Source organism: Harmonia axyridis, chromosome 2 (genome assembly GCF_914767665.1).
Source record: "Harmonia axyridis chromosome 2, icHarAxyr1.1, whole genome shotgun sequence".
NCBI classification, from domain to species: Eukaryota; Metazoa; Arthropoda; class Insecta; order Coleoptera; family Coccinellidae; genus Harmonia; species Harmonia axyridis.
Genome location: NC_059502.1, coordinates 11,780,290 through 11,795,850, shown reverse-complemented (window position 1 = coordinate 11,795,850; position 15,561 = coordinate 11,780,290). Strand labels below are relative to the sequence as shown.

At 33.0% G+C, this 15,561-nt stretch overlaps 1 protein-coding gene and 1 long non-coding RNA gene across 2 annotated transcripts; both read right to left on the bottom strand.

Annotated features, from left to right (window-relative positions):
* Positions 1 to 513: 513 nt before the first annotated feature.
* LOC123672159 (choline transporter-like protein 1) lies at positions 514 to 7,087 on the bottom strand. Its single transcript, XM_045606156.1, has 11 exons — positions 7,043 to 7,087; positions 6,633 to 6,775; positions 6,338 to 6,433; positions 6,205 to 6,292; positions 4,369 to 4,541; positions 4,064 to 4,238; positions 3,124 to 3,356; positions 2,490 to 2,731; positions 2,003 to 2,166; positions 1,637 to 1,726; positions 514 to 1,573 (listed from the first exon to the last, which is right to left on the bottom strand). Exons 1-11 carry the CDS (start codon positions 7,085 to 7,087, stop codon positions 1,391 to 1,393), a joined length of 1,632 nt encoding a protein of 543 aa, XP_045462112.1. The 3' UTR covers positions 514 to 1,390.
* A 235-nt stretch (positions 7,088 to 7,322) lies between these two features.
* LOC123672580 lies at positions 7,323 to 11,251 on the bottom strand. Its single transcript, XR_006746333.1, has 3 exons — positions 11,125 to 11,251; positions 7,676 to 7,734; positions 7,323 to 7,447 (listed from the first exon to the last, which is right to left on the bottom strand). It is a non-coding gene; the product is annotated as an uncharacterized LOC123672580 (long non-coding RNA).
* Positions 11,252 to 15,561: the final 4,310 nt, after the last annotated feature.

Sequence of the window (15,561 nt, the reverse complement as noted above, 5' to 3'; positions counted from 1 at the left end):
TGATATACGGACCATAACCATCGTATATAAAGAATCTTTTTATTTATCTTCGGTAAGATCATATTAGAAACATAAAAATAATTTGCCAATGAAGTCGCACGAAGTTTTTTTCTCTAAAATTCTTATGGCACTGTTAATAACCCTGCCTGAATCCCCATGCTCAATTTTTAAAAATCTGCCAGATATAGATATTTCGGGCTATTGTAATTACACATGTTATAGTAAATACAAATTTTATACATTTAATCAATAAGTAAGGACTAACAGACCCAGAGTCTTGCAATTACATTATACTTTCCAATTTCATTGGAAAAGGGCACAATAGAACAATTGGTTGCAGTGCAACGGAACCCTCTTAAATTTAATCTAATCTAATTTCATTAGAAATAATCTCTTGGTAATCTATTAAAATTCAAACCTTGTGGTTCCGATATTAAGTTGAGATATTTTTATGAAACAGAGATGTAAATCAACATTTTGGTACAGGGTTTTGAATTAATCGAGTAATCTGGAATCAAAATTTATTCATTATTTGGATACTTCTTTTCTATCTAATTATTGTCATTGATAGATGTGTTTCTGAAATTACTTATGTAAACTACAATACAGGAATCATGACTAAAATTGAATAGTTTCATGTACCTTTAATAATGAGATATATATTGCAAATAAATTAAATCATTATATCAGTACTCTAGTTCTCTAGGCTGCTTGAAACCATTCAATATTACAAAGTTTCAAAGAAATTCTTATATCTAACCATAATATTTCGTCATAGATATTTCTTATATTTCTTTCTGTTTTCACATATTCTTTGTACTTCAACTATATTTTATATAATTGCAATTTTAGGTGAATAGTTTCGTTTTTCATATTTTCTCTTTGACAACAATTATTTCATAAATTTATTCGTTCAGTTGCAGACTCAAAAAAAAAAATTTCTTCTGATATTTCATTTAGCTGAAATAAAGTTTATGAGTCAGCTGGATCGGATTTTTCCTCATTATTTTCATTCGTTACAATCTGAGCAATATGAAAAACGATATAGAATATTTGCCTTTATAACATTCCCACAAATGATAAAAATTGATAGTTTTAGATATTATTTCACATCATATAATATATTCTTAAGATCTAGATCATTTGATCTTTTAGTATTTTGCTATCTACAGGAAGTTTCATCATAATTGTTACCTTTATATAGCTGATTCTTTTGATTTGATATTGAGGAAAAGTTAATATTGAATCATTGTTTTGGGTTTTGAGGATTTTGAAAATTATTACGTTTTACCCAAGTAATATTGGGTGCTGATTCTATGAAGGTAGCAATGAAACTTCCTGTATTTCGAAATTGCAATACTCGGTATTATAACCCATAGGTGAACCCCCGTTAAACAAAACTTTGGGGCAACTCTTGTGTTTTGATAGAGTTGTACATCTTCTCTTCTTCCACAATTCCTTTTGCTTCATCAACTAAAGCTTGCATCTCCGGTGGAGCATAGTATGGTATTTCAATACCATCATGGATGAAGGTATCTTCGCAATAACAGAGGAATATGGTGTCCACACACGTCTGTAGAGAATCAACAAAGAAGTATTATTTATTCGCTCTAAATATGATCGTATTGTATGTTACCTCGAATGTCCTGAACATGCAGTTAGTCAATAAAAACGCCAAAACTCCTCCGATGAAAATTGTTACTTTGAAAAACACAATGTCGCCATCCTGAAATCAGATTAAGCGATATTCAGAATGATTCAAATTGAAAATATAAATTTGATGGAAAAAGCTAAACGTAACGTAAGTAAACTGAAAGCTACTATTAAAAACACAGCTATCAATAGAAAGATTGCTGCAAAATGGGTTGCAACATGTTATAGTATATCCTTAGAAGAAACCTACATAATATTCTGTTTATCTCAAGAATTATGTTTTGTTTCAATTTATTTGATGTGGTTAGTTGACACTCATACTGTTGTATTATATCCTACTAAAACTTACATCTAGAATGAATCCACATAAGACAGTCATAAAAGTAATCATCACTTTCACTAGGAACAATACGAAATCTCCAAATGAATTTACAGCCAACGTATTCAATGCATTTTCTATCAGTAGCTTTGTTGCTCTTTTTCCAGATGGTATGAACGGCTCTCCGTGCATAGCTGAAAAAAATGAAATTGAGAAGCAGAGTTGCAAAATGGCGAAAGCGTTTTAACTGAGTGAACATAAACTTCACATGTTGTTATTGCTCAAAGATTTTAATGAATCTGTTTTAATTTTTCTTTTATTGAATTTTAAAACAGACAAAATGCTTTGCCCTACCATGTGGTACCCATATTATTTTTTTCAAAATTGAATAATTAATATTACCTATAAAAAAAATTAATTCGCTGTGCATATTCTTATCTTATCTGGGAATATAATTCCTTTTGTTCTTTTTTTTGAGTCAAATAAATAACAGTAATATTTCTGAACATACTCTTACCGATAATAATATATGCCTGGTTAGAAATATAATGTACGAATTCTTCCATAAAATCAACACAACAAGTGATCAAAGGTCGAAAGAGGACAAATTCTCTTTTCTTCATCATTAACTTGATGATCACCCTGATGAAATTCATTATAGATATAACAAGGGACCCAAATGCTACTGAGCCCAAATGATATTTAACAAGAATCCGGAAACTATCTTTGATTGGGGAACCAAGAATATGGTCCTTGTCTCTGAAAAAAAAGAAAAAACATAAGTACACTAACCATCATTCTCTGGTTGACCAACATCTTAGGAAATTCATAAGCGCTGGTTCAATGGGAATAAAATCCTAAGGGTCAAATCTGATCATACAAACCTCCAAAAATTTCTTATAAAAATTCAAGTGGTTATTTTACATACATACAGGGTGGGCCACGGTAGATGGTACCCTACACTTTTACGGAGAACGGAATTGAAAATTTGGTTTCTTGCTCTATGAATCATAGCCTCTTGATTATGTATCCACTTCCTTGTTCCTATCTTTAGCGATTTTCGAGTAATTGATTGATTTAATTGAACACAAAATAAAACTACTCGAGGTAATCTCCTCTCAATCTATAATTTCCAGCTATAGTATACCTACCTTGTGAAATACCGTCTTGAAACTGCACCAGCAACGATAATTTGTTGACATCCATTCAAAAAATCACAAGTTAACAAAAGCATAAAAATCGTGTAAATAATTGTGAATCCTATAAATCCTGTCGTAGCATAAGTATAATATGGTCCGAAAATATGTGTTAATATTCCAGAAGTCCAGAACATCATCATGAGAACAATACAGATTTGGGTGATTACAACTTCGATGAGAAAAGTCTTGAAAGAGAAAATAAAATTAATTTTATTATAGAAAAGGTTTAACTAAAGAATGAAGCATACTGAGCGCTCGTTCTTTCATGCTACATTTGAGACCTTGGAAACCACATAACTGTTAACACTCCATTGGTCTTCAAGAGCACAATTAGTGCATTAATGAAAAGTTCTTGACATCATATCAGTGTTATCCAATTTTTTTTAATCTTCTGCTTGGATTTTTTTTGTACAAAAGTTAGAATTGTTGTATTTACTTAGGTATATAGAATAGATAAGGTTTTTTTTCGATATGCTGCTTGTATTTTCTATCAACACGAAGCCTTAAATAGTTATTACATACGCATGCAAAATCTCAACTGGAATCTGTAATCACGGAAATATAATTCAATAAAAAAACAAACAAAAATGTCGAACTCTATATAGCTACAAAACCTAAGTCGGATTTTGTCCATTAACGAACTTGACCGCGGCATTCGAAATCTGAACCTACCCTGAAATTTTCAACATTCTAGGTCTTTTCGTTAAAGAGTTATCGTGTTTACGGTCGGACAAATGTACGGAATTGATTCAAAAAGTCGACCGGAAGAATACTTTGGGTACTAGTGAACTAGTGGTACTACAGGAGTTATTGTTGAGTTTCTGACCAGAAATTTATCATCGCTAAATTAAAACGAGATACCTTTATTAATTAAAATTTGAATTTTACTCACCCCAATTGGAACCATCATCAATAATGGCATTGTAAATATAGCCTGGGTTGTTTCTTTGAAAATTCTTATAACGAAATTTAATTTTTTCCAACACATTATAATGCCAATAATCAGCACTAAGGATAATATAAGAGAAAAAATTTTAACACTGATGTCATACTCTCGACTAGAACTCCTGAAATCAATTTGTATCATTAAAATAACAAAATAATTCATTATTCTTGATAAGGAGGTACACATTTTCGTTGCTCATACAATATTCGAAAAATACCTAGGTATTCCAAATAAAATAAAAAAATTCTCACCAAATTGCGGAAACATATGCAATTAAAACTACCACTGTAAATACCATAACTGCTTTCACGAAAAATCCAAGGAGATATTTGAAGAGAAGGAGGGTAATGAAGCATAATCCAAGGGCAATAAAAACCATTCCTACGATGTACCCAGAAGAATCTTTCAAGTCTTTAATTATTTGCTTGAAACAGAAGTTTGAAAATTAAATACATTGAAAGTTTCGGAGATTACTATTATTACATTTTCTTCAAACTAATATTAAATATTCATGCAGTACATTTCTTAATATGAGTTTGGATGTGTCTTCATGTGTGAAATAGGTCAATTTCAACGAGAAATCAAGAATTTGATAACAGGAACATATGAGACTGAGGACGTATGTCAGGAGCAGGAGTAAAATTGCATAGGCAACACACAAAACGTATTTGCGTAGAATTGGTTGCCTGGAGAGGATTGGCGACCCGGATACCTCCTCATTCATCATATGTTCCTGATACGAATATTAGGAATTGGATGTGATTTTTATGAGTGAAATGGGTGAATTTCAACGAAATAATAATATCAAGAATTTGGTATCAGGAACATATGAGACTGAGAAGGTATATCAGGAGCAGGAGTAAAATTGCTTTGGCAACACACAAAACGTATTCGCGTATGATTGGTTGCCTGGAGAGGATTGGCGACCCGGATACCTCCTCATTAATCATTTGTTCCTGATACGAATATTTGGAGTTGGATATGATTTTTATGAGTGAAATGGGTAAATTTCAACGAAAAATCAAGAATTTGGTATCAGGAACATATGAGACTGAGAAGGTATATCAGGAGCAGGAGTAAAATTGCTTAGGCAACACACAAAACGTATTCGCGTATGATTGGTTGCCTGGAGAGGATTGGCGACCTGGATACCTCCTCATTCATCATTTGTTCCTGATAAGAATATTTGGAGTTGGATATGATTTTTATGAGTGAAATGGGTAAATTTCAACGAAAAATCAAGAATTTGGTATCAGGAACATATGAGACTGAGAAGGTATATCACGAGCAGGAGTAATATTGCTTAGGCAACACACAAAACGTATTCGAGTATGATTGGTTGCCTGGAGAGGATTGGCGACCCGGATACCCCCTCATCCATCATGTGTTCCTGATACGAATATTGGGAATTGGATGTGATTTTTATGAGTGAAATGGGTAAATTTCAACGAAATAATAATATCAAAAATTTTGTATCAAGAACATATGAGACTGAGGAGGTATCTCAGGAGCAGGAGAGCAGGACTAAAAATTGCATAGCCAACACAGAAAACGTATTCGCGTATGATTGGTTGCCTGGAGAGAATTGGCGACCTGGATACCTCCTCATTCGTCATATATTCCTGATACGAATATTCGATGTTGGATGTGATTTTTATGAGTGAAATGGGTGAATTTCAACGAAAAATCAAGAATTTGGTATAGGAACATATCATATGTTCCTGATACGAACATTTAAGTTTGGATGTGATGTGAAAAATTAAACCAATAATGTTCTTCTATGAAATTAATCGATAACTTTCGATGAGTGATGACAAATCAAAAGAATAAGATTGAATAGATTTTTTTCATTATTTTCTTTGACATACGAGTTTCTACCTCTCTGAATTATGAACCATAATATGTCACCCATATTTAATATGGCTATAATGTCAATAGGTATTTGTATTCGATATGATTCTCTACTTGATATATAAATCAGTCAAATCTATGGATTTCAACGATGTTATGAGAAAAGAGATTAAAACATTCAACGAAAGTTTTTTTAAAGGAACCTATATTTTCAAAATATGTGCTATTAAACTCACCGCATCTATTATCAAAGTCATTTCTGCCATAACTTTATTGGTGTCCGTCTGGTTCGGCTTTTTAAAACATCTATTCATTACTATAAAACTGAAAAAATGTTATTGAAGAAAATAGTTTATATTTACTACTTACTACTCTTTGCGATCACATTTATCAACACATTCGTTGGATTCAGTATCCAGTTCATCCAAACGGGTTAAAGCTGACTCTTCTACATATAATAAAAATCTAAAAAAAAGACAAAAAATTATATATTAAAACCTGCACAAAAGTAATAGACAAGCACGACACAATTCCTTTATGAAGTCTCCCTTTTTTTATATATTGAATGAATCAAAATGAATCAATAATGTTTTTTTTCATCAGATGAAATGAGGATGGTAAGTTCAGGAAAAACTAATTCTACTTAAGAATCTATTAAAGTTACTTCTCTTCACGATAATCTTTGCCTGTACAATTGATACCATCGATTATAGAATTCTGTTCTCCACAAACATTTCCACAGTTGTCATAGCCATTTGTTAATCTTTTCAAATCGGAATAACACAGAGTGCATACGATGCAAATTATCTGAAATAAAAGGTTGGCGGTAATCTTAGATGATAAATTTTTATATTTATTCGAAAGTGCGTATCCCACTCTTATTTTAATGCTGGTTTTCTATCAAATAATCTCTGTTTTCATTAGGTTGTTTTCGATTTTGTGAGATACTGATGAGCTCCAAAAAAAACGAAACCGGTCTATCGCACCTCATCTTCAATGGCAGCACGTTTTCTTGGAGTTAATTCTTAATCAGATTTCTTTCAGCTTATATGAAAATATTCCAAAATTCATCACTTTGATGTTTGAAACATTTGGTGAATATATTGAATTTAGAATCATATTTCCATTCAGCTTTCAATTTCATGAATACATATTCACTAGTTTTCGCGAAATATATTTCTTTTCGTTCAACCTTTAATTTTCAATCTTTGAATCTTGAAATTTTTCCTCTTTATGTCTTAACATGATCACGATGTAACTGCGCTATGAAGCGGAATTTGAAAGATAATCCAGCCTGTACATATACAATATTGCCTTAATAAAATATGAAGCGAAAATGTAGAAAAACTATCTCACCCAGCCTGTGAATAGAATTATATTCAGTAGAGTGAAAAAACGATCTGTGGATTTTCTCTTTTCAGGATCCTCCGGAATGCTGTATTCCAACGGTACAGCGTCCAATCCTTTGAACACATGGAGCTTAAAAATGATCAGGATGTGTATACAGATATACTCTTCGACATAAAAAATGCAACACCAGGAAGGCGTTGGAATTTTTTGACAAATCTTGGCAATAATGTTTAACTAGTTAAAGATTGTAATTGATTGAACTTTGGTCGAAAAACTTCAAAGCCTTCTAAGTATTGCATTTTTCATGTCACAGAGGGCATATTTCGAATTAATACAATTTTGAAAATGTTCACTTACCTCATCAGGGGGTTGTATCGGTTTTGGGGGAGAATGTGAATTTCCCATTTTACCAACACCTGAAATATCATTAAACTAGTTTGTATTACGCATAATATTGCCTCTGCAGTTATTGTGTGCATGCTCATTCATTTAGAATGAAGATCTTGATAGTTAACACGCATTCAATGTCGCAGTTTGTCATGAGATACGCTTTGAATAATTACACAAAAATTTCGGATCAGTTTTTAGTGGATCGAAATCCATTTTTTTGAAAACATTCATATACCAAATTTTATGAAATAAAAAATAATATGTAACGGGTATTTTTTTTCGAGGTATACAGGGTGGCCACTTTTTCAATGGGATTGTATTAGTAACTTTTAAACCATAAGAGTTAGAAGGTCGGTCAAATGGAGAAAAAGTTGCATGCATAGAAGCATTATCAAGCAGTTCAAACAAATCGAGATTATCAGGGCCGGTTATTGAGATATCATAAGAAAAGTAAATTCTGTCATTTTGATTTTTCTTTTTTTCCCACTTCATTTAAAATATTATCAAAAAATGTTACAGGAATTTTTTATTCGACAGTAAATTGTTCTCAATTTGACGTAATCAGATTTCGTATCCAACGTTTCGTGTTCTCTGGGCCACCCTCAACCTCATTTTTTTCAATACGGACCTGTATATTTTATGACACTTTTCGAAATAACTTTTAACGCTGAATTCAACGATATATCATACAATGTCATTCAAAGTTGATTTTCAGGTGATTTTGACCCTTATCCAATTTTCTTTGGGTCGGATCTGTAGTGAATGCAATTTATCAAAAACTGCTGTTAATAACATAGTCAAGAGACGCGAATACAATGATTTTAAATTTGAATACCAAGCCTTGCAAAACTTATATCGTAATGATATCAAAATTAAGTTCGATTCTGTAATTTGTTTCAACGGAACAAATGACAAATCCAACAATAGTGATTTCTCGCGAGAAGATTGAGAATGTATTGGAAGGTATTTAAGAAGACGAAATAAGCAAATGTATAAGAAGTATGGGTTCCAGAACTGTTAAGTGCATTTTACAAAATGGTGGACATTCCGAACACTTACTTCATTAATTTTCATTTACTTTCGAATAATCATTCTATTTTTCTTTCATTAAATGATAATTCGTTTAATTATTATGAATTGAAATATGTAAATAATTATTACTTGTTTCTTGATTTGATTCTGATATGTTCCATTTAGTTCAAGATGAGTAAGTTGATTTTCTCATCGAAATGTATTGCATGTTGTTAATTAAACTAAAGGTACCTAAATGTAATACAGGTCCGACCCAAAGAAATTTGGATAAGGGTCAAAATCACCTGAAAATCAACTTTGAATGACATTGTATGATATATCGTTGAATTCAGCGTTAAAAGTTATTTCGAAAAGTGTCATAAAATATACAGGTCCGTATTGAAAAAAATGAGGTTGAGGGTGGCCCAGGGAGTACGAAACGTTGGATACGAAATCTGATTAAGTCAAATTGAGGATAATTTACTGTCGAATAAAAAATTCCTGTAACATTCTTTGATAATATTTGAAATAAAGTGGGAAAAAAAGAAAAATCAAAATGACAAAATTTACTTTTCTTATGATATCTCAATAACCGGCCCTGATAATCTCGATTTGTTTAAACTACTTGACAATACTCCTATGCATGCAACTTTTTCTCCATTTGACCGACCTTCTAACTCTTATGGTTTAAAAGTTACCAATACAATCCCATTGAAAAAGTGGCCACCCTGTATAACTTTAAGTTGGCATTACTGTTCAAGATGGCGACCGATTCAACAGCTATCAAGTGATTTATTCTCGGTTTGGTTTGGCAATTCATCATGAATAGACTCACGCCTGAACAACGCTTGCAAATAGTGCAATTTTATTTCGAAAATAATGGTTCTGTGCGGAATACGTATCGCGCACTACGTCCATTTTATTTTGTTTAACGATGAAGCGCACTTCTGATTGAATGGCTACGTCAACAAACAAAACTGCCCCATTTGGAGTGAAGCTAATCCTCAAGTGTATGTCGAAAAACCGTTAAATCCAGAAAAACTGACTGTTTGGTGCGCTTTATGGGCTGGTGGAATTATTGGTCCGTACTTCTTCAAAAACGATGATGGCCAGAACGTTACAGTCAATGGTGATCGGTATAGAGCCATGGTTACTAACTTTTTCATTCCTGAATTGAACTACCATAATGTCCAGGAGCTGTGGTTCCAACAAGACGGCGCAACATGTCACACAGCTCGTGCCACAATCGATTTATTGAAAGACACGTTTGGTGACCGCCTAATTTCACGTTTTGGACCTGTGAATTGGCCTCCAAGATATTGTGATTTAACACCGCTAGACTACTTTCTGTGGGGCTATGTAAAGTCATTGGTCTATGCGGATAAGCCACAAACCCTTGACCATTTGGTAGACAACATTTGCCGTGTTATTGCCAATATACGGCCACATATGTTGAAAAAAGTCATCGAAAATTGGACCTCCAGATTGGACTACATTCGAGCCAGCCGTGGAGGTCATATGCCAGAAATCATATTTAAAATGTAATGCCACAAGATTATCTTGCGGATAAATAAAATTCATGTCAATCGAATAATCCTTCGTTGTTTTATTGCAATTTAAAGTTCTATAGCTCTAAAAAAAAACACCCTTTATTTCTCTCGGTTCTTTCGGTTAAACATCATTTAACGTTTAACTTTAACACATCAGATTCCAAGATGTAGATGAAATGTAGATTCAGAAGTGGGTAATCAAAATGTATCACTTAGAGATCATAGGAGCGATGAATTTGCGCAGAAAAATTGCATATTTTTGTGCAATCGTGCCAATATATGATTTAAATTTCGTTATTCTGTGTAGTTTCGAATAATGATGCATTGAATCATATAATTACTATTTTTAATTAATATGATAAGTATCCCAGATAGAATGATATATCAATCTGCCAATAATAACTTAGTTAAAAAAAATATACACTCGATCAGTTTTCAAATGAATTATGGGTTATTAGGTACTATAGCGCCTTCGCCATTCTGTTATCATACCGTAAGACAAAATCATAACATTCATTACGGAACTTATACTTCCCAAACTGTCGATAGAACAACAGAAAAACACATTAATTTTGCCTTTTGCTGTTGTACGTTTTGTGCTAAATTTCACTCATAAATATTACTCAGACAATAAAAAAGAATTATACTTTTTATCACCATCTATTAGCTGTAAACTATAAAATTTTCAGTATAAACAATCTATATGTACCAATCAATATCAAAAAGTACCTAAAATAATTTTAAAAAAATAAATGATCTCACCGCCCTACTTCTCAACGCATTTATTTTCTTTTTTCTCTTAGAACTTGCGTCACTATAAGATGAAAAATAAACTAAATGGAAATATAGACTCACCACAGCGTTTTAAAAAGTGGGTCACAGCTTTGCAATCTAAATAGAATTTCAATTACACCCCGGATTTGTGATCAGCTGATTTGTGTACTCTTCTCTTGGACAAACTAGTTGAACGAATCAATTCAAATATTCTCTCAGCAAGAACCGTTACAGACTTTCTGGCGTCTTGTTTTAGAGCATGTGCGTCAAAAGGGATGCTGGAATCGATATCATATACTGAGGATTATTTTGGTTTAATATGTGCTGGCACATATGATGTCTTTCTGTGAATTGATAATTTAGGGGCATAGTACAGAAAAGATAGATAATAGGTACTTGTATACACTCATAAATCAATCAAAAGTCTCTACAAATGTGTATATAATATGTATTTAATGAAGTAGTTTTCAGGCGATATTGAAAAAATAGGAAAATTTGCTTTTAGATTTAACGGTTACTATCATGAATGTTTTTCGATTCCAGCAATTTTCTGATATAATCAACTTTATACAGGGTGTTTCATTGGGAAACGGAAATACGTTACAGGTGCATAGGTGGCACCAAGGCGGTTCTGGAGATACCCCATTTATTGGGTCTTACTCTCTTCGTAGCCGAGATACAGGGTGTTTTATGAAAGTTGCCCGTTTCTTTCTGAGGCCATATCAAACGAACCACCCGGTATATTTTCTTCATATTTGGCAAATATGTTCATAATTGAGAACCCAAACTTATCATGCAATAACCACCTTGAAAATCCAGGTCCGGGTTAACAAAAAATTATGAATCGTTTGAATCCTCGTAACAATCCTGTACATCGGAATTTTGAAAATCTGTTCTTATATTCGGAAACACCACTAAAAACTAAACTGAGACCTGTACTTCAAATTTTCGCGTAGACAGTTTTACTGCACAAATTTTCAACGTAAAAGTGAAGTTTTTAAGAACTTGGACACCTGAGAGCAGTGACGGCTCGTGCCCTCGAAATGTGGGTCGGCCACACATTCGAATAAACATAGTGAAAACCTCTCATGAATACATATAAATAAATGTATAAAATATAAAAAAATCTTATAAAGACCACAAAAAATATTGTGGAAATGACCGCATGTGTTCTGGTCAAAATGTATGAGCTTGCGTACCCTTTATTCATTTTTATAGATCAAATCAATTCGACGATCTTTCTTTGTCGCGAAGTCATCAATTATTTTCTCGAAAAAAATGTTTCCTCTGGCTAGTTCTTTAACTAAACCTCTTTCCATTGATATCAGTGCCAGGTTATTTAAACGGTCTTGAGACATCGTGTTCCTACTGAAAGATTTCATTCTTTTGAGCGCTGAAAAACTTCTTTCTACTGACGCGGATGTTGGTGGCAGGGACAAAATCATACAAAATAACTTATTTAATTCAGGAACATCGGACACAATATTATTTGAGAAAATGAATTCCGTAATACCATTCAGCGTATTTGAATTGCCGAAGATAGCATTGTCCGAGTACAAAATTTGTAATTCACGTTTCAGTTCATCCTTATCGAAAAAGTTTTTGTAATTATCGATCAAAGATTTGAAAGGTATTTCCGGAAAATTACGAACGTATATATCAAATTTATTAAAATTCACTAGTTCCAAAAAATGAAGTGATGAAATGTCTTTAAACCTTATTTCCATTCAAGTTATAATTACATCCAGAATTTCACAAAAAAGCCGTTTCATTGAGGAAATATCCGTGAGCTGAATTTCGGAATCTATTTTACGTTTTCGACGTCTAGTACTCGGTGGCATTACTTCTGGGAGTTTTCTACTTCTGAATATAAGCGAATGAAATACTCATCTTCTGTGCGAAATTTTTTCAGAGTCGATAATAAAGAAGTGATTCTGGCGTTGCAATTAGTTATATCTGATAACTTATGCTGGATTATAAAAAAAAACGGGATCAATGTATGTAAAAATCAAATTAAAAGAGTGGAGAATGAATAAAAATTCGAAATCATTCAACATTTTCTTCAGACCGGTAGCTTCACGTATTGTAATATCATCCCATTCATCCAAATTGTCGCTGATATGATCAAAAACTTCAATTAATTCTTCGCTCTTATCGAATATTGTTTTTACAGCGCGAGATTTGAAACTCCAACGAGTTTCCGAGCTAGAGGGTAATCTTTTTTTGCAAATTTCGTCTAGAATATTAGTGCGTTTGCTTGATTTAGTGAAAAACGACGAAAATCCTAAAAGAGTCGAAAAAAAACACGCGACACTCATTGATTTTCTTGGTCGAATTTTGTAACACTAAATTCAATTTATGTGCATAACAGTGCGTGAATAGTGCTTGAGGAGCAATTGTTTTTATTCGCGCTTGTAACCCATTGATTTCCCCCGCCATCACAGCTGCTACTAATTTAGTCGCTAAATTGAAATCTTTAAAATTATCCAACAAGGTATTGAAAATATCTTTCGCGGTTCGGCCTTTACTAACATCGAAAAAACCCCAAAATCGTTCGGATATTTTACCGTCTCGAACGAAGCGGAAAATTACTGACATCTGACAAAAACATTTAACATCCGTTGTCTCGTCTATTTCCCAAGAAAAGCACGCAGAATTATTTATTTCCTCGCGAATTTTCTCCCTCGAAATCTGCGAAGGAGAACTGCGAAGCCATGTGCATGCAATTATCCGCCCTACTGAGGTACGGCTGGCCGATCTTACCGCGAGGCGCGAATTACAGAACTTTTGAAATCAAGATGTTTTCAAAGTTAGGAATATATTTATTATATTTTCATGATCAGAAAATCAATACCTAACTACTATCGAACGACATAAATAAGTTCTTTTCTGATTAAGACGTAATATCCCATAATTAACCATTCATTTGAATATATTAATTATATTTTCATGATCTGAAAATCAATAGCTACTATCGAACGGCATAAATAAGTTCTTTTCTGATTAAGACATAATGTCTCATAATTAACCATTCATTTAATTATCAAATATTTGAAATAAACTGTGAAAAGTTGCTGCTTGACGCTCTGCAATAGGATAACCGGCCGGCCGATCCTGTGTATTGGGAAGCGACCTAACATCGAGTTGTTGTGCCGTTCTACTGAGTGATCGTATTCTGGGCGTATGTCGTAGTATCTTTTCCTTTACGTAGCGCTCTCGGTAGCGCTGGTTCCGCCATCGGCTCTTGGCCGACCTAACGTGATGAGATGCTTTCAGTGACATTCCAGGAGTTGCAATTGTATAATTGTAACATTTGTGTTACATTTCAGACCTAATGTTACGGTGTTACGTACAATTCTGGAATAACCTGTTTTGGGTGATGTTACAAAAAGTAACCATTTACGATTGTGGTTTGTTACAATTTATGAAAGGGAATAACAACGCTGGATGCTTTGGAAATCGAATATTAGGTGGGTCCGAAAGAAAATATTGGCCGGTATAAGTTATATTTTCCTGTTCTGAGTGGAAATATTAATTACCGAGGGAATTTGGATATCGAAATCGATAACTTCGATTGAGTTTGAATGAATTGAATATCTAGAATTGTTTTCTATTTCCCGATAATTTTTGGGTCGGCCCGGCCGACCCTGCCGACCCTGACGAGCCGTCCCTGCCTGAGAGTGGTTTGAAGTGACTTTTAATAATGAATTATCAAAAATATTGAATCCATATCATCAAAAATATTGAATCATAATTAATTAGTGAGTGGGCGCTGCTTTTTCAATGGAAAGCTAAGCTAAGATAAGAAAAGTAAAAAATATTTGTGGGTAATTGACTATAAGTTATTTGAACTCTAGAATAATTCTTATATTGTCCTTTTGAAAGATGGAAGAAATTTTCAGCTTAAGATTGATACCAAATTGGCAATCCACGATTTAGAAGAGCACTAAAAATTCCTGCAGTCGATTTTTAATATAAACTTAAACTACATATCTGTATAAGCAGAACAAATTTTGAGACTAAATATTTCAGGACTCTTAAACTTAGAATGATCTAGAGATCAGGATTATGTATTGAGCTCTAAATTAATATTTGAACTTAGTTTTTCGCGGCAGCATTCTAAAAGCATGTCGATTTCAATTTTTTTCAGATAAATTGACAATATGATTCAAAAAGCCAACTCTGCGCCATCTTACTGAACTATGAACTCGACGATGCAAAAACAAAAAGAACTCTGTATCTTGTACGTCCTTCCACCTCTGGACGGAAAACTGAAGTACCAATTTTTATTATATTTGTTTCCTAGATGCCGCCACATCCTCAATTTTTAATATAGTGACTACAGTCACTATAAATTTTCGAGACGAGGAAAAAAGAAATTCAAATGAATTGCTACAATTTTCAAATGAATCGATCGGATCAGGTGCAAGATGAAAATCAAATCTTGTACTATTTAAATTCATTTTAATTATACTATCAATATATATTATTTTATTCGGGCCCAACAGAAATTCGTTT

Bases quoted from the DNA above. Each gene is read 5' to 3' on its own strand.
- LOC123672159 (XM_045606156.1), bottom strand. From the start codon at position 7,087: ATGATTCTAAATTCAATATATTCACCAAATGTTTCAAACATCAAA. The intron at 6,776-7,042 runs GTGATGAATTTT...CTTTTATTTCAG, and splicing joins CAAATGTTTCAAACATCAAA to ATAATTTGCATCGTATGCAC. The intron at 6,293-6,337 runs GTAAGTAGTAAA...ACATTTTTTCAG, and splicing joins AAATGTGATCGCAAAGAGTA to TTTTATAGTAATGAATAGAT.